Here is a 20,200-nt window from a genome sequence, read left to right on the forward strand (position 1 = left end):
GGAAACATGTCAAAAGATAATGGGTAAGACTCCCACTGGCCAAATTTGGAACAATTAGAGAATCCAAATGAAAGACAGGAACAGAATATAACCCATTGTATATGAAGTAAGAATTCATGTGCCAATACTGACACTAAAAAAAAAAGGGAATGGGACAAAAAGGAAGTTCTTCTTTATAGAAGAATGCCAGCTAATCAATGTGAAAGAAATGATAAAAATAGAAAAATCACTCTTTTATAATCACCATAAATTGCATGATTCAGGAACAAAACATCAATGAATTCTAAATCACTAAATCAGAAAAACTGTCAGGGAACAGGATAGTCCCAGGATCTAAAGTATCATTCCACAGATCACTTATTAATTACAAAAGAAGAAGGGTACCTTTACAGCACAGAAATCTGGTAGACTCCATCTTCACTACTTGTGTACCTCCTGATATGATGCACTAAAAAGGACCTAGTATTACTTTTGTGATTTTCCTGTCAAAAATGATTAATCTGAACTTAATCATGAGGATTATCAGATATATCTAAACAGAGAGATATTAAAAGAGAATAAAGAGACACAAAAATTAAATGCGACGTGTGATACTTGACTAGATGTGGCTGCAGGAAAAATGATAAAAGAATTTGCTATAAAGGACATTATTAAGACACCTGGGGAAATTCACACATTGGTTGTATGTTAAGTGGTAGTGTTGTATCAGTGTTAAAATTCCTGAGTGTGATCATTGCATTGTAGTTATGTAGAAGAATGTCATTCCTGGGAAACCACAGATTGTGGTATTGGGATTTCAAATACAATGCATGAAATAATTGAAATAAATGAAAAAGCATTAAATGGCTCAGCTTTGGCAGGGGAAGGGGAGGATTGATGAAACAGATTCTTTCAAAGTCAAATTTTTAAGAAAGAAAGTGCCAAATTTTAACAAGCAGAGTACTTAAGTGAAGGTACATGGATGTTCATTTTACTACTCTTGTAACTTTTCTGAAGATTTAAAATTTTTCAAAAAACTAATAAATTTTTATAAAGAAGGTGCTACTCCAAAGGTGGAGTTTTGGGGGTTGGTGAGATAGGTGAAAGGGGTTAAAAGGTACAAATCTCCAGTAATAAAATAAATAAGTCATGGAGATGTAATGTACAGCATGGTAACTACAGTTAGTAATACTGCATTGTATATTTGGAAGTTTCTAAGAGATCTAAAAGTTCTCATCACAAGAAAACAAAATCCTGTAACTATGTTTTCTGATGGATGTTAACTAGACTATTGTGGTGACCATTTTGCAATACATACAAATATTGAATCATTATGCTGTACTCCTGAAATTAATATAATGTTATATATCAATTATACCTCAATTTAAAATAAAGAATGATGGGACACCTGGGTGGCTCAGTCGGTTAAGCATTGACTTCGGCTCAGGTCATGATCTCTCAGCTCATCAGTTCAAGCCCCACATTGGGGCTCTCCACTCTCAGGGCAGAGTCTGTTTCAGATCCTCTGTCTCCCTCTCTGTCTGCCCCTCCTCACTTGCGTGCACAGGCTCTTGCTCACTCTTTCTCTCTCTCTCTCAAAAATAAATAAACATTTTAAAAATTAGAAATAAAAAATAAATGAAATAAAGAATAGATGTATGAATAGATAGGTAAATAGAAAGATGATAGATAGATAGATAGATAGATAGATAAATAGATAGACAGATGGACAGATGGATGATGGGTGTTCAGAAGAGGTCACATTGAGCCAGTCCTCAGGGAAAAGTAGAAGTTAGTATTTTAGACAAGCATGAGGGGAAAAGGAGTATATTCCCTAATTAGAGTTATGAGCAATTTAGTACAGAGTGAAGGGAGTGACTGAATAAGCAATGAGCATATAAAGGAAAAATTCTAAAATCCCTGAAAAGGCAGGTAGATGTTTATAATTGAGGTAAATAATTCCCAAATGACAAGACCTTTATACTATCAGTACAATGAAAAGATTTTAAAGATCTTAAATCAACGTGAACCATAATATATCTTTATGAACAGACAGACCTAAAAGACAAACGAATAAGAAAACCAAAACAGAATATTTGATGCATGTTTAGTTTTCATTCAACTTTCTAAATTGCTTTTATTGCTATTTGATTTTAAGTATGGGTATTCATTCTTCATCTGACTGCTTATATTCTTAATAGACCAGTTGTCATTAAGAACAGAAGTGAAAAACAAAGTCTACAGTGGTGGGTAGCTACTGGGAATAAGTGAATCAGGCCAGCTTTTCATATTGTATCCTTTTAACAGGCATACTTTGTATGTGAAATATCTAAAACTATCACTCATTTTTACAAAGAACTCTGTTCTCATCATTTTTTTTCCCAAACATGTGGCCCCGTCAGTGTACCTTCCAGTTTGCCATTTGTAAATACAGACATGGTATAAGTAATAATGTATTTCCCTTGATAACAGCACAAATGTGATAATAAATGGCAATATCCAATGTGCAGACACAACAGGGATTGTAGATTAGTGAAACTAATATATCCCTGGTGACAATCTTGCTGCTCACGGTGATTCTACTACTACTATACTTGGAAAGAGCCTACTACATGAATTCGCTACTTAAAAGTTGGCAAATAACTTAAAAGCCTTTAAGTGCCATGCAAGCCAATAGCCATTTTGCAATCTATTTCTGGTCCATGGACTGCCAATATGCGACCTCTGATTTTAACTCCAAAGTTCTAATGGCATCCTTTATTTAACTTACTGAGAAATAAGTAAGTAACAACTCATTTTGTTACCTTCCTATCAATAGAAAGTATTGCAATAAGCACTTTGAAATTTGGGAAAATATCATAATAACCACCCTTTTTCACAAGCAATTCAGCATTAAGTAATCACTGTCACTATTTTATAGGTGACAAAGAGATGCTCGAGAAATTACATGATTTGCTCCAGTAACACAAGGCTGACAAAACTTGTATTTTTTAAATACAAATCTTGCATTCTTTCCAATCCCTCTGTGAATTGTGTCTACCCCAAAGTTCATATGTTGAACCCCTGAACCCCAATGTGACTGTATTTGGAAATAGGGCCCTTAAGGAGGTAATTAAGGTAAAGTAAAGTCATAAAGTAGGGACTCTAACAGGACTGATGTCCTTATAAGAAGAGGAAGACACATCAGGGGCATACAATCACAGAGAAAAAGCCATGTAAAGACACAGCAAGAAGGTAATTGTCTGCAAGCAAAGGAAAGAATCCTAAGGAGAAATCAACCCTGATGGTACCTTGACCTGAGGATTTCCAGCCTCCAGAACTGTGAGAAAATAAATCTCTGTTGTTTAAGCCAGGCAATCTACAGTATTTTGTTATGGCATCCCTAGCAAACAAATAATCTTGTTACCTCAAAATTAGTACAGTACCACAATCATAAAGACATCTCAGCAGACATTATTTATATTTTACATGATACTTGTATTTAAATTAGCAATCCCATTCTGTTAACTTCACATTTCAAAACAGACACCAAAATCTTGAGAGAGAAAACCTGACATGGATTTGGTCAACAAACATTTATCTGACCCATACTCTATGAACAGTTGTATGGATAAAGTAATGACTACTGTTCTCTAACAACAAAAATAACTAAGAGAGATACAAACTAGAATATGAGATGTGCCAGAAGTATGGTACCAGGGAATGCTTTAAGAATGCAGAAGCTCTGGGGCGCCTGGGTGGCTCAGTCGGTTAAGCGTCTGACTTCAGGTCATGATGTCGCAGTTCATGGGTTTGAGCCCCACATCAGGCTCTTTGCTGACAGCTCAGGGCGCACTGGTGGCTCAGTCAGTTAAGCATCCAACTGGATTTCAGCTCACGTCATGATCTCACGCTTCGTGGGTTTGAGCCCCACATCAGGCTCTGTGCTGACAGCATGGAGCCTGATTCTCTGTCTCCCTCTCTCTCTGCCCCTCCCAGCTCAAGCTGTATCAAAAATAAATAAAATAAATGTTTAAAACAATTGATTAAAAAAAAAGAGAGAGAGACTGACTCTGTCAGTTGGTTCTCCATGTGAGCTGGTCTTTCATCCAATATGACAATTTACTGCTGTGACTTCATCTTCATTTCCCAGGCTATTCAGTTTTTCTACCTCTGGCACAAACTTTACTTCAGTTCAACAATAAATTAAATATCTGTTTCCTAAGTTCAAAGCACTTTCTAGGTGTTCGGGTTTTTCTACCCATCTCATTCTGTGGTCTCCCATTAAGTATCATCACACTAAAGACATAGTTAATAGCCTACAAATGTCACTTGACTCAAAGAATACTAAAAGTGCACTAAGGGGCGCCTGGGTGGCGCAGTCGGTTAAGCGTCCGACTTCAGCCAGGTCACGATCTCGCGGTCCGTGAGTTCGAGCCCCGCGTCAGGCTCTGGGCTGATGGCTCGGAGCCTGGAGCCTGTTTCCGATTCTGTGTCTCCCTCTCTCTCTGCCCCTCTTCCGTTCATGCTCTGTCTCTCTCTGTCCCAAAAATAAATAAAAAACGTTGAAAAAAAAAAAGTGCACTAAATACACTTTTGTTCAAAGCACAAGAAGGAGAAAAATACCTAGACTTTCAGAGAATAATACCTAGACTTAAATACATTAAATCAGAATCATAAAATTTCACGAAAAATAATGCTGGTAATCTGTAAGCAACAGATTTTAGAAAGCAAAATATAACTTTCTCTTAAGTACTGCATTCATTGTTAGAAAAAATTTAAGACATTTTAATGAAAACTCAGTAAGACATCTAAACATTCAAGGGTTGTGTTTTCTTTAGGCACTAAAAATGCTTCCTCAGTGTCCTCTATAGCTTTGCAACTCAAAATGTGCTCTGCAGAGAGAAGCATCATCCTTACCTGGGAGCTTGTGAAAAATGCAGATTCTCAGATTTCACCCCCAACCTGAAGAATCTAAATCTGCATTTTAATATGACTCCAAAGTGATTCCTACGCACATTAAAATTTAAGAAGCACTCAACCTATAACACGGATTCTAACAGGGGTCCTGAAGAGCAACATGAGTTTCACGAATCCCCTGAAATTTCATGCAGAACCTTTCATGAGTGAATATATGCGTATTTCACTGGGAAAATACTCCATATACTTTTTTATCAATCTCTCAAAGGAATATATCACCCCAAATAGATTAAGAATCACTGCCCTACAGGATTGTATGCCACAGTTTAGAAGTCAAAATATTTCAAAAACTATTTACGCTGCTCTCAATGAGGTCTGTTGAAGAATGACAAGAATGAAGGTCAGAACGTCACAGTGGGTCACGAAAGACCTTATCTGAAGAATTTATTCACACCATGCAAGAACTATGCCAAGAAACCAGTTTGGAGACATCTAAATAAATAATTCTCTACATGAGGTTTGAGATTAAGAATGTGCACTTGAAGAAGATTCAAACTGAGAAGTAAATAAATAGAAGGTAGGATTTTTTTTAAGATAGGATGCCATTAGACGACAGCGAAGTGCTGAATTCTTGTTGTAAGAGCTCAATCAGCAAGTCTAACAGGATTCTGTTTGATTTGGGATACATGACCATTTTAAAATGTTAACTTCCAAGTACATTCTTATAATATTTCATTTATGAGGAACCCTCAACACATTTCACTAGTCCCACTTTCTTTATCTTCTCTGGACCTCAGAAGACAAAACAAAGAAATAGAGCACAAAAATTAAAAAGGATTTGCCCAGGATCTTCAGTGAGTTTATAATAAAGAATGGCTTACATCCATAAGGTTCTCACTATATGTCAGCACTATGCATATATTTTATTCTTTCATATTATCATCTAGTCATCTCTTTGAGGCGTGTATTATGCAGAGGCACAGACTATGTCTAACTTCTATTTCCTTAGGTCATAGTGCCTGATAGAATATAATTTCCTTAACAGGCACCCAAAATGTAAATAAGAGGTATTAGCTGGTCTTTCTTGCTTCTGATGCTTGATTGTAGTACTACTATAACTTGTCATCAGTGATGGGCCTAATACCTGACAATCTGCTCTCCAGGATGGACCCATATCCTACCCTATCAGTCATTCCAGGCAAGAAGAGACAATGCCCACCACTCAGGGGATCAAGTTTCTCTGCCCCGTTTTATTTCTACAGGTATAGGCAAATGCCTGATTCTTTTCTTCGCTCTGTTTCTTATCCACGTACAATAGGGATTTTGATGGAACTTTCACGCATTATTACCTACTAATGTCCCTCATTTACATAATAAACATATCCCGATGAAGAATATGGAGGTAGTGAAACATAACAGAAGTCGGCAAAGAAGAGTAACAACAGGACAGGAACTAACATTTGCTGACTACCTTTTATGGAGCAGACACTTGTGCAATTCTACGGGGCAGAGACTACTGTCTTTACTTGATAGATGAAGACTAAAGTTCCAACAGGTTAAACAATTATCTAAGATTACAAAATTAGACAGTGACAAGTTTGGGGGTATAGTTTTGGGGAGGAGAGGAAAATAAAGAATAAGAAGGGCAGGAGGACAGAACAAAGAACATGGGCGGGGAAGACAGTGAACCCAATTTCATCAGGAGACATGAAACAATGAAAAGCAGACAAGCACTTGAAGGCAAACAGGTTACAGAGTGCAGGCATAAATGGTCCTCACACATGTCAGTGGACATTTAAAAAGTAAATGATATGAGTTTTAATGAGAATTTTAAAAAATAAAATTGAATTAAAAGGCAAAGCCAGAATCTGAATAAAATCTGTATGACTCCAAAGTTCATGCTCCTAACCACTACATTCACAAAGAAACTGATCCAGTTTCTGTCCCAAAAATAAATTTAAAAAAAAAAGTTGAAAAAAAATGTTAAAAAGGGCGCCTGGGTGGCGCAGTCGGTTAAGCGTCCGACTTCAGCCAGGTCACGATCTCGCGGTCTGTGAGTTCGAGCCCCGCGTCAGGCTCTGGGCTGATGGCTCGGAGCCTGGAGCCTGTTTCCGATTCTGTGTCTCCCTCTCTCTCTGCCCCTCCCCCGTTCATGCTCTGTCTCTCTCTGTCCCAAAAATAAATAAAAAAAAAACGTTGGAAAAGAAACTGATCCAGTTTATGCAAATGGTATCTAGAAAAACAGGTTAACAAGATTTCTCAAGCGTCACAGTAGTTTTATTTTTAAAAACTCACTGAATGTACTTCTAACAACAAATCAGGACATAAATATATGTACTACTGAAGCCACTCAATCTTATTCTTTACCTGAAAGTGACACACAACTAATTTAAGAGGTTACAGATAAGTCACAAAATTCCCAAATTCTCTATAAGCACTCCTATTTATTTCCTCCAGAAATGTATTGTCAACTTTCTCAAGCCTCTTTATATTTTCAGTCTAAGATCCCTTTATTTGCACACACTGTTTAAAATACTATCTTTTGGGGCACTGGGTGACTCAGTTGAGCATCCGACTTTGGCTCAGGTCATGATCTCATGGTTTGTGGGTTCAAGCTTCCACATCAGGCTCTCTGCTGTCAGTCTGCTTTGGATCATCTGTCCCCCTCTCTCCCTTCCCCTCCCGTGCTTATGCTTTCTCTCTCAAAATTAAATAAACTATTAAAAAAATAAATAAATAAAATAATATCTTTTATCTCAAGTAGCTATGTTCCAGTTTCAGTGGAGGTCATCTAGATCTTTCTCTACGTCAGATAAACTCTACTCTTTCCTTAATGTAGTGCCCAGTCAGTATACAATCAAAAACCTTGAAACTTAAAAAAAAAAAAAAAAAAAGTGGATGACTGTATTCAAAATCTAAAAAATTAGATTCTAAGATATCATGGTGCATCTTCAGTTTCCTTAAGTTGAGGCTCATCTGGATTTAAAATGATAATTTGATTGTGGGTTAAATTTAATTGTGGATAATTGTGATGCAGAAGATCACACAAGCTATATTACATAGATAAATTCTTCATCACATCTCAAATATACTACATTTAAACCTAGTAATTAGTCCCCTTTCCCCAGTTCAAATGTTGGTTACCTCTTCATCATCTTCCTCATCTTCAACATCCAGAATTCCTGAGTCCTGTTCAGACTTGGGGCTAGTGCTTTCTATCTCTGTATCAAAAATTGTGTATGCATCTTTCTTAGATTTTCTCTTGCTACCTATTCTGGGTTGTTGCAAGACGATGTTATCCAGGTTTCTCTGTTGCTGAGCCTAGGATAGAAACACATATGCACACATTACAAAAAGAAAGAAAGAGAGAAAAGAAACAAAATTTGATTAAGCATTCAAAGAAATTCTAACATTGAACAAACTGGTATCTTAAAGAAAAATACAACAAAATGTCTTAATTCATAGTTTTAGTCCCAGAAATAAAATCAAACATATTAACATATATTTTTAAAAATGTTTTTTAAGAAGTTTATTTATTGGGGCACCTGGGTGGCTCAGTCGGTTGGGCATCCGACTTCAGCTCGGGTCACAATCTCACAGCTCGTGAGTTCAAGCCCCGCGTCGGGCTCTGTGCCAACAATTCAGAGCCTGGAGCCTGCTTCAGATTCTCTGTTTCCCTCTCTCTCTGCCCCTCCCCTGCTCATGCTCTGTCTCTCTGTGTCTCAAAAATAAATAAAAACATCAAAAAAAAATTTTTTTTTTAGGTTTATTTATTTTGAGAGAGAAAGAGAGGGAGTGCAAATGGGGTAGGGACAGAGAGAGACAGAGAGAGAGAATCCCAAGCAGACCCCATGCTGGCAGTGCAAAGCCCAATGAAGGGCTTGAACTGATGAACCGTGAGATCATGACCTGAGTCGAAACAAAGAGACACTTAACCAACTGAGCCACTCAGGTGTCCCTCAATATATACATTTTTAACCCTGATGTTACCCATCTTGATTCATTTTCCCCAGAAAGAAAAAAGATAATCAATATTATCATTAGACTTTCCAAATATACCCAGTAAATAATCACAAAAATACAATCTACCCTTTTTCACCTAAGTAGCCAAGAGATTAGTGCAAATGACTAAATATGTATCTCTTATGAGATAAATGCCATACTGGAATCATTGTGGTTGAGGGAAGAAAGACAAGAACTTTTTAGCTTAGCAGACTCTTTAAGAACAGTGGTTATAATCTCTGTGGTATTAAGAGACCAATAGAATGTAATCAGGGGAATGAAACATCTTAATAATTTGAACTAACTAATCCTTCAGGATTGCATGGCCTTTATCTGTGGAAAACAAAGTTTTAAAGGGTTTCTTCTTCTGAACTTTCATAAAAAGGAAACGTAATCCACTCAACTTTACAAAATAGATTCAGATGGTGTGGTTTTAATACATACAAAGAGGTGGAAAGTGTCACGATACAGTCAACAACATAAGTAGTAATCCACACAGTATTAGAGCTGTATGACCTTAGTCACTACTTAGGAAACTGAGTCTAGAAGGCAAAGGATCCGTTTGAGGTCACAAGGCTAGTTCGTGGTAAATCAGAAGTTCAACGTGTGATTTCCCAAATTCCGGGTCAGAGATCTTCCTACTCTACCCACAGTCCCTCAAAGCATGACAAAATATTTCCCCCACAAAAGGTTCTGTTGTCAAATAAATGGGAAACACTGCTGTCTTGGAGCCTTCTTGGAGCCACAATGCACATTAACAGAATAAAAAGTAAGAGAAATCCTTTTTAAGGAAACTTCTTTAATTTGGTTTAACTGAGCATGTTCCAAAAGTTAATAATGGAACTTCCAGTTTTTTTTCATAATAATTGGTATCATCCCAAGATACAAAGCTTAAGAACTTATAGGTCACTTATACCTCAATAAAACTGGAAAAAAATAAATAAATAAATAAACATTAAAAAATTTTTTAAAAATAAAGAAATTTCACATTCCAATGCCAAAAAGAAGAAGAAGAAGAAGAAGAAGAAAAAGAAGAAGAAGAAGAAGAAGAAGAAGAAGAATGGCCTCTCAAAATATATATTTCTGAATCAATATATGACATTTTTCCACAGTGACAGGCAGAAATTAGTTCTGGAGAAAATAAAAGTCTCCAAATATTCCGAATGACATTAAGAAATTCAAGATAAGGGGCATTGGGGTGTCTCAGTCAGTTAAGTGCCCGACTTCAGCTCAGGTCATGAACTCATATTTCATGGGTTCAAGCCCCACATCGGGCTCTCTGCTATCAGTGCGGAGCCCACTTCAGATCCTCTGTCCTCCTCTCTCTCTCTCTCTCTCTGCCTCTCCCCCTGCTTGTTTTCTCTCTAAATAAATAAATACTTTTTAAAAATTCAAGATAAATATTAAGTATAAGATGTTAGTCCAGGCACTGGTTAAATGAGGCAATTATAATAGGACAGAGAAAAACTTGAACTATGTGAGCTAGTTTCTGCCAAGAAAATGAAAAGAATCTACATTCCAGAGATTTGAATCAATGGACAAGCTTGTTTCTATGCATAATACTCACTGATATTTTTATTTGACTTACATAAAATATACATGGCTTCAGTAACAAACTGAGATAGAGAGGGTATCCAAAAACATTTAATTTACATATGTACATAAAACATACCTGTTGTCCAAGCATTTGACCCCTAAATTAGATAGCATAGTCTTTCTATCTCTCTCAAAAGTAATAAATTCTTTTCTACTTTCAAGCAAACCACACAAAAAGGGATCCAGGTCTCTGGGAAGGCACAAAGGAAGGAAGAACTTCCTAGAGTTTTCATATTTAAAAAAGCAAGCCCTGGACTACAGTGATCACTTGTCCTTTAAGCCTATCTTCTTCAGTATAACAAAACCAAAAGCTTTCATAAAGTGGTCTTATTCCATTCAATCCCAAGTCATTTATTTTTCTTCATAATCAATAAAATACTATCAGCATATCAAAAGCAATCAAGAGAAGCCACACTTCAGTACTGTCATGAAATGAAATGAAACTTGAAATGACACAAATCTGAAAGTATCCTATCGAAGTAATTTTAGGTCTTCTATGATTTGTTCTTTTCAGGTGGTGTCTGGTGTTCCCATCAATTTGAAGGAATGCAGTTTCGGCCAAATAGGCAAATTAAGACAGCAAACCCTCTGCTAGAAATCAAAGCACTGCAAGTTGTATTCTAAGGCTTTAACAGAACTTGGGGTCCTGTCAAAATTATCAAGGCTTCAATCCATAAAAGAGCAGTCAGAGCAGATCTGCTAAGCAGAAGTGGCCAAGTCAGAAACAAAGAATCGCAGGTAGAACAATGAAATACTAAGATATTACTCATTATGAATGCAAATGAAAATTACCATCTATCCAAACCATACGTTACGGGATTGGAATGAAGTGGGAAAGAGTAAATAAAGATGTAAGTATATAAATACATGTAATATATGCTAAAATTAAAATGGGATCCTAAGTCCATGAAAAAACAACAACAACAAAAGCCCTTCAGAGCTCTTTTCTACCATGCTAAACTATCTCACCAGGACCATTTATTCTGTCCCTCCAAAGACAACCCTTATAACCATGAGCCAAAGAAGCAGCTGACCAATTTCTGCCTCCTATGTTAGAGTTGGGGGAGAAGGTGCCAAGCAGACAAGCAGACATTAGAAAGTATTGAGGTATTTTCTTTTTCTTAATTGTTCATTCTCTTCATGACCAATTTTTACACATTAATTACCTCTTCCTCAAGATTCCCTCATGTATATTCTTCTCTGATTTCCTAATATAGAGAAATTAAACAAGATTTCTCCCTCAAGCCCTCTTCTCTTACCAGTCTCCCATGACCCAGCAGCACATCTCCAGTAGCACATTGCCTATATTGCTTGTGAGTTTCTCCACCTCACTTCCAACATGCCTCAAATGGAACCCATCACCTTCTCATTAGAATTCCCCTGCATACTACAGCCAGGCTCTTCTTAAACCACATTATTCATCACACAAATTGAGTGTGAGGGGAAGTGGGAGGAAAAATTTCAAAAAGTACAAATCCCAATTCGATCCCAACTTCCCTTCGACTCCACCATAATGGAAGCTGAACCTAATTTTCCAATGTACTTACCCAGTACTCTCCAACATGAGTCTTGGATCCACTTGGATCAAACTCTACCACTTAATATACTATGAATATTATGCCATTTCTCTAGCGGATGACCTCTCCCCACCTGAATCCAACCTGTACTCTGAATCCCAACTAGAATTCTTCTTCCTTTAGGAAGCCTCCTCTCACTGTGCTAATTCCCAGAGCATCCTCTCCGCATCCCTACTTTCAGTCAAACAGGTCCTGAATATCTATTGGTACCAGGCATTGTGCTACATACTGGGTCTACAAAGAATAAGATGGAGTCCCTGACTCACAAACCCCATGTCATACTGTTACAGGAAGCATAGATAGGCAAATAAGTGACCGAAATTCAGTGTAATAAGCAGAAAAACAGATACACAGGTACAATAATTGGACATAGGAGAAAGTAGTCATATATGTGTGGAGGGGATTAAAAATGGACTCCACAGAGGAAGGGGTAGCAAACTGTGGTTTTAAAAGATAAATATGATTTTTACAAAGGGAGATAGGTAAAAAGGATAAGCATTCCAGAAGGAAGGAAACAGCATGAGAAAAGATCACCGCATGTGAAATAACATTATTCACCCAAGGAATAAGTAATTTTGTATAAAAGCGTAAGTGATAATGAACTACCAAGAGATAAAGAAACCATACAAAGCAGTTTCAAGGTTCACTAGTAGGTATGGAGAAACAATGAAAGAACATAAGCAGGGAAGAACAACATCAGCTTTCTAATTCAGGCAAATTCTCCAGGAGCAGAAGAGTGGTCAACTGGGAGAAGGTAAAGACTAGAAACAGAAAAACTAATATAGATCACTGTAACAGTCCAAACAACAATGATGAGGACTTGAATTAAAGGTAGGCAGCAGACAGATAACTAGTAGAAGGAACAGAACTTACTGATTTCCGTTGTACATGGAAGTACATGGAAGAGGTAAAGGAAATAAGAATAACTCCAGGATCCTGGTCTTGATGACTAGATGGTGGCAAATCATAAAAACCACGAAAATAATAAGTTGAAAGAAGACAGAGAAGATGAGCTTGGCAAACGTGCCAGGTAGACAGGTTAAAAAAAACAAACAAACAGGCCAGTACAGCCCTTGAGCATGTAACTCTTCTCTCTTTGAGGATAGGAAACACATCTTACCATTCTTAGAATCCTCCAAACCCAGACACAGTGATATATACGGAGTAAATTTATATAAATGTTTACTATATAAAGGTAATAGACAACAAAAGAAATATATGTAAGAATGAAATCTAGTTCAATAAAAGAGATGATTTGGATGTTTTCCTACCTATGAAAGAGGGAACAAAAAAGAGACAGAAGGGTGGAGGGAGGGAACACCTATACAAATTACTTAATCTGGACTATTAACCTAAAAATGTATCTTTTGACACTTTTAAAACTGTCAAAACGTGTCTGTGAGGTACCCCACCTATCCTAAGAAGTTAAGTTTTATTGTGAAATACCACTTCCAATGGTACCTAGCAGTAAGACTCAGTTAAAATTCTGTGAATAAAGCAGTCTCCAGTCTTTATCAACCCAATACTGACCTCTAGTGGACTAAAGAAACACATACAAATGACCTTTAGAATCAGAAGAGAGGTCTAGGCTTACAGGCTTGGAGACCTGACATAATTATATAAACTTCAATTATAGGGTGTGTGTGTGTGTGTGTGTGTGTGTGTGTGTGTGTATCTGTATATGTATAGGCTTCTTGGAGCAAGCCACATCTTTAAATCTAAGCTCTTAAACTCAGTAATTCTATAACTTTGAGTAAGTTCTTTCCTTCTCTGTGTAACATCCCTATCTACAAAGAACAAAAACAAAAACAAAAACAACACTTAGAATTTTAGGTTCCACCTGTCATCCTTCTGAAAATGAGATAGGAGCCTTGTTTTACCATCTGCTATGGAAGCACCTGAGCTAGCAATATTTAGATGCATTATCATTAATGGCATCTAATATTGCTACACACTGCCACTCAATTTTGCATCCGTACTACATTTTAAGGCCTAGATATCTGTACCAAACACCTCTTGTGCTCCACTTCAGATCCTCTCAGCCTCAGCTTATTCCAGGTAGAGCATCAGCAACCTGTTGTGGGCAGCCTTGGATAGTGTCTCACAGTGGAACCTGAAACCAGCTCTCACACTTATACCATACCTCTAGCTTCCTTCCTGCCCTGGGGCTTTGAGCACCATCAGAACTACTTAGCATCCGTGAGTCTTAACCCAGAAGGGAGACAGCCTTGACCAAAGAGCTGACAGATAAATGCTTCCCCATTCTGTCTCTCCCACTGCCATCAGTTCCATATGGCTTCTCAGAAGGCCCCATGGATTAAAGAACCAGACTGCCCTACAAATGTAACACTGTACGGACTCCACCAACTTCTCTTCTCACTCCTCCTGACCCCTACTCTAATAGATCATGTGCTTGAATAAACCACTCAAATACAACCTCCCAGCTTCCCTCAGAGAAACCAAAGCTAAAATAATATCCCATACGATAATAAAGTGAAGTAGGACTATGACCTCTGTTTTATGTCTGAGGCCCAAATAATAACCATGAAAATAACTGTCAAGATCAAGATATAAAAAATCTAAAGTTGCCTCTTTGAATCTCACCAAACAAGAGAAGTACAAAAAAGCTGCAATATCAGAACAGAGTTTCTGCACATTTACCAGCACTAGCTCTGGCAACCAGCTCCAATATCCAATTCAAAGAAACAAACAGAAAACAAAACAAGATAGTGATTCAAAATTAAGGAAAAGCAACATATGAAAGATCATATTTAAAAAGTTACTGTTGCATATTAGTGTCCATAGGAGTGTATATATGTATACATGTATGTGTACTTTGTATAATACTTTTAACGAGGGATAAACCAGCACCTGGGTGCCTCAGTCTGTTAAGGGTCCGAGTTCGGCTCAGGTTGTGATCTGGCGGTTCGAGTCCCACATCCAGCTCTGTGCTGACAGCTCAGAGCCAGGAGCCTGCTTCAGATTCTGTGTCTCCTTTGCTGTCTGCCCCTCCCCTGCTCATGTTCTTTTTCTCTCTCTCTCTCAACAATAAACATTAAAAAAATTTTTTTACTCTTTTTTTAAAAAAATTTTTTATTCTTTATTTATTGTTGAGAGAGAGACAGAGAAACAGAGAGGGAGTGGGGGAGGTACAGAGAGAGGGAGACACAGAATCCAAAGCGGGATCCATGCTCTGAACTCCCAGCACAGAGCCCCACGTGGGGCTCGAACCCACGTACCACAAGATCATGACCGCAGCAGAGGTCAGACGCTTAACCGACTGAGCCACCCAGGAGCCCTCCAAAAATTTTTATAAATAAATACATAAATAAATGAGGGATAAACAGTTTTGCATGTAACTTAATCAGATCCCCAAAAATTTCCATCAGTAAGATGAGAAATCTAGGATTATGATACCATTGGAACTTTTTGTTTTTTAATTGAGGAAGGTGTTCACTACATTCCCTTTGAAATTATAACCGGGATCCTGGGGTGCCTGGGTGGCTTAGTCGGTTAAGCACCCTACTCTTGATTTCAGTTTAGGTCATGATCTCACAGTTGTGAGATCAAGCCCTGCATCAAGCTCCATGCTGGGAATGGAGCTTGCTTAAGATTCTCTCTCTCTCTCTCTTTCTCTCTCTCTCTCTGTCTTGCTCCCGCTCTCTCTCTCTTCCCTTCCTCTGTCTCTTACTCTCTCTAATTAAATGATAACTGGGATCCTTAGCCCTTTGAAAGTCTCCAGTTCATATTTAAATCTATATTTTATATGGGGCGCCTGGGTGGCTCAGTCAGTTAAGCCTCCAACTTCAGCTCAGGTCATGATCTCACGGTTCATGAGTTCAAACCTTGCATTGGGCTCTACACTGACAGCTCAGAGCCTGGAACCTGCTTCAGATTCTGTGTCTCCCTCTCTCTCTGCTCCTCCCCTGCTCACTCTCTGTCTCTCTCTGACTCTCAATAATAAATAAACATTAAAAAACAATTTTTAAACCTATATTTTATATTTCAATGGCAAGGGGGATGTTTTTGCATTAACAAAATTCACTGCAATAAGATGTACTACATGTAGGGTGTTACGTTTTGTATGACACAATAGTAAAATTACAGAATTCTCTTGTAAATTAGAATTCTCTGCTCTTTTTAAACACTATCATTTTCCTTTGTCAACACACAAACATATGTTAATTATAATTAATTATAAAATAAATTACAAAAAAGTAAAGGGAAAAAAATCTATCAAAATCTCCACTCAGTAATATCAGTTATTTTGATGAATGACAACCCCACATATAAAGATTTCTGTGCATGTAAAAGACTGTTCTTCTTGCTTATCTGCATTTTCTATTTATGAGCAATTACCATGTATACTGGTAGGCCAAAAAAAGAACCATACTAAATAAAGTTCTTTTAAATTTCTTTTTGCTCAAAAATATATCACAAATCTACTTCTCTACAAATAAAACCATCTATTACAATATTTGCATTGTATTGCATTTAAAAGAACACATTTATTTAGGGGTGCCTGGGTGGCTCAGTTGGTTAAGCGTCCACTTTGATTTGGGCTCAGGTCACTATATCTCACGGTTCATGAGTTCAAGCCCCATGTCGGGCTTTGCACTGACAGTGCAGAGCCTGCTTGGGATTCTCTCTCCTTGTCTCTCTCTGCTCCACCCTCGCTCTTCTGCTCTCTCTCTCTCTCTCTCAAAATAAATAAATTTTAATGAATGAATGAATGACTAAAAGAACACATTTATTTAAACATAACCTACTATAAGAGATTTATATTGCTTCCAATATTTTGCTGTTTAATAATGCTGCACAGACTATCTCCAGAGCTAAAAGTTTGTGTGTATAGTTAATTATTTTATTAGGGGAATTTCTAGAAGTAGAAAATCTAGATGAAAAGATAAATGTTGAAAATAAATAAATTAGATTTGGCTATGTAAAAAAATTTAATGTCCACTCTACAATTTTATCAGTATTTATTTTCCTCTAGTACTTTTATCATTTATTTTACATTAATATGCTTAATCCTCCTACAACTTACCTTGAATGTTACATAGAGACAGAAAACCACTCATTCAAATGGTTATTTTGCACCAACTCCATTTTTTAAAAAACTTCATCTTTTCCCAATTAATTTATTTCACTTTAAATGTCTGCCAAATGAATATAAGTTGTTTTTTTAAAAAATCCAATAATACTAATATTATTTTATGATAATAAGTAGAACCTCCTTATGCTTTTTCCTACACCCCAATTCTGTGTAGAGTTAATATTTTATACCCACATTTCTAAATAATACCCTTATACTTTAGAGTAAAAACTTAGCTCACTTAGGGGTGCCTGGGTGACAGTTGGTTAAGCATCCAGCTCTTGGTTTCAGCTCAGGTTGTGATCTCACAGTTAGTGAGTTCATGCCCCACCTCGGGCTCTGGGCTGAGAGCCTGCTTGGAATTCTCTTCTCTCTCTCTCTCTCTCTCTCTCTCTCTCTCTCTCTCTCTCCCAATCTCTCTCTCTCTCTCTTTCCTCTCTCTCTCTCTCTCTCTTAATCTCTCTCTCTCTGCCCTTCCCCTGCTCGCAAGCTCTCTCTCTCTCACTCTCTCTCTCTCTCTCTCAAAATGAATTAATTTTTAAAAAATCTAGACTCCTTACCTTTTTACCTTTCTGCTTCATCAATTATCTTCCCAGCATAGTATTTTAAGTTAAAGCAATAATCAGTGTTAATAATTATGTCACGTAAGCATCCTGTCTCACAGGATGTATCTATACGATGAGTATATATATTTGATTATACGTTTTTGTTTTGATTATAGCTTTTGTTGTTGAGTTTCAAATTCTCTATTTAAAATTCTCTAATATTCTAACTATAATAATCTTTATTTCTTCAAAAAGCTTATCATAATAGGCACCCTATCCAGACCCTATTTTTCCTACAGGTTTAAGTAACCTGAGCTGATTGTTCTATAGGCCCTGCTTCATAAATATCATTCTAGAGGGGACTTACTTTCACGTCTCACTGGGGTTAGAGACATAGTTTCATAAACTCTATATCTACCTTGCAATTAATTTAGTCCCACATTTTGTTGGAGCACACCTTCAAGTAATTCCTAAGAAATGAAATATGAGAGTTAAATTTCCTGAGTCCTTGCAATCAAAAAATGACTCATCTTCACATAAACTGATAAAACATCTAACTGAGTATAGAATTCAAGGTTCCTCAGATTATTGAAAGCATTGTTCCATTGTCTTCTAGTACCCATTATTGCTAACCAGAAAGACAATGTCATTTTGATCTTCATTCTTTTGTATAAGACATTACATTTCCTCTCTAGAAGCTTTTCAAACCTCTTTACCCTATCTGTTGTAAATTTCACAATGGCATACCTTGGTGTTAGTCATTGTGTCATTTGTTCATTATGCTAGGTAAGTAATTTATCCATGAACCTGGATATTTGAGTCCCACAGAATAAAGGGGATTTTCTCATATTACTGCCCTGATCATTTTCTTCCTTTGCCTGGAATTCCTAATGGACAGTGAGTTCTCCTATAAAACCTCCTGATGATCTTTGTACCACTTTTATATTGAAAAAATTGTTTTAATTTTTGAGAATACAAATTAATTTTTTAACATATTACTCTGTTTCTGCATTATCCGCTCCCTCCTGATAATTTTTATTGTTATTACTTGTTTTCTCATATTGGTAAATTTGGGTCTCTCTCTTCCCAGTTGGATATTTTTTCCCTGAAATGTCTGTTAATCCTTGGGGGCCATTTATATTTAACAATAAGTCACTCAAGAGTTGACAGAAAGATCTGTAAGGATGAAAAGACTTGTCAACCAGCAGGCTTCACTTTAGGGAGTTCTAGGAGGGAGATAACCTCTTTACTGGTGAAATCCAAATGGCACTTCATGGCAGTCTTTTATGAATTTCTCTAGAAAAGAATCTTCTAGTCTTCCATCTAAGAATCTAAGTGCAAATATTCCATGCATAAGGCAGAAGAAAGAAAAGGAATTCACTGTTTTGCACACTAACGTTCAACAAATCACACTATTTTTAAGTCCCTCATCTTACCCCATCATCTATTATTAACTCATACCTCCAAAGTCTCAGCTTCACTGGAGGCACCAATATGTCCTGAACTGTCTTCTCCATTCCACGCGTACCTCTGTTTATACTTTCACTTGTGGATTCATACACCCTGCTATATTAGTTATCACTCTTCCTAGTGCTTTCTTTTTTTTCTTCCAGCTTTCCTGAGATATTATTGATATATAATTTATGTAAGTTCAAGGTGGAAAATGTGCTGTTTTGATATGCATATATATTGCAAAATGATTAAAACAGGTTACCTAACATCTCCATCCACTCACATAATTATCGTTTTTGTGCATGGCAATAACATATATGACCTGCTCTCCTAACAACTTTCAAGTATATAATATTGTTAATTATAGTGATCATGCTGTACATTAGATCCCCAGAACATACTCATCTTACAGGTGGAAATTTGTGCCCTTTGACCAATAGCTTCTTATTCCACTCACCTCCCGGGCCCTGAAAACCACCATTTTATCCTCTATTTTTATAAATTTGGCTTTTTACATTTCACATATAAGTGACACCATACAGTTCTGGTCTTTCCCTATCTGACTTCTAAATTAGAATAATGTCCTCAAAGTCATTCCATGTTGTCACAAGAGGCAGGATTTCCTTCTTTTTATGGCTGAACAATACTCTCTAGTATATATACACCACATTTTCTTTATCCATTCATCCACTGATAGACACTTAGGTTGTTTCCATGTTTGGGCTATTATGAATAATGTCTCCAGCTTTGTTATTTCTCAGGATAGCTTTGGCTATTCAAGGTCTTTTGTAGTTCCATACAAATTTTAGGACTGTTTTTTTTATTTTTTTTAACTATTTCTTTGGAAAATGTCATTGGACTTTTGATAGGAACTGCACTGAATCTGTAGATCACTTTGGGTACTAAAGTCTTTTTAACAATATTAATTCCTCCAATCAGTAAACATGGGATGTGTCTTTATTTGTGTCTTCTTCAATTTCTTTCATCAATGTCTTGTAATTTCCAGTATAGGTATTTCACCTCTTTCATCTCCATGGTTACATTTATTCCTAAGT

The 20,200-nt window shown here is 36.8% G+C and overlaps 1 protein-coding gene across 6 annotated transcripts in view; it reads right to left on the reverse strand.

The window, feature by feature from the left end:
* EXOC6B (exocyst complex component 6B) overlaps window positions 1-20,200 on the reverse strand; it is a 613,936-nt gene that overhangs the window by 353,279 nt on the left and 240,457 nt on the right. For all 6 annotated transcript variants that reach the window (XM_053890818.1, XM_053890816.1, XM_019441650.2 and 3 more), the window contains exon 7: window positions 8,023-8,199. In XM_053890818.1, coding sequence (XP_053746793.1) covers window positions 8,023-8,199 — 177 coding nt within the window. The remainder of the gene's footprint in view (window positions 1-8,022; window positions 8,200-20,200) is intronic.

Source organism: Panthera pardus, unplaced genomic scaffold (genome assembly GCF_024362965.1).
Source record: "Panthera pardus isolate Hobbes unplaced genomic scaffold, ASM2436296v1 HiC_scaffold_25, whole genome shotgun sequence".
Taxonomy (NCBI): domain Eukaryota; kingdom Metazoa; phylum Chordata; class Mammalia; order Carnivora; family Felidae; genus Panthera; species Panthera pardus.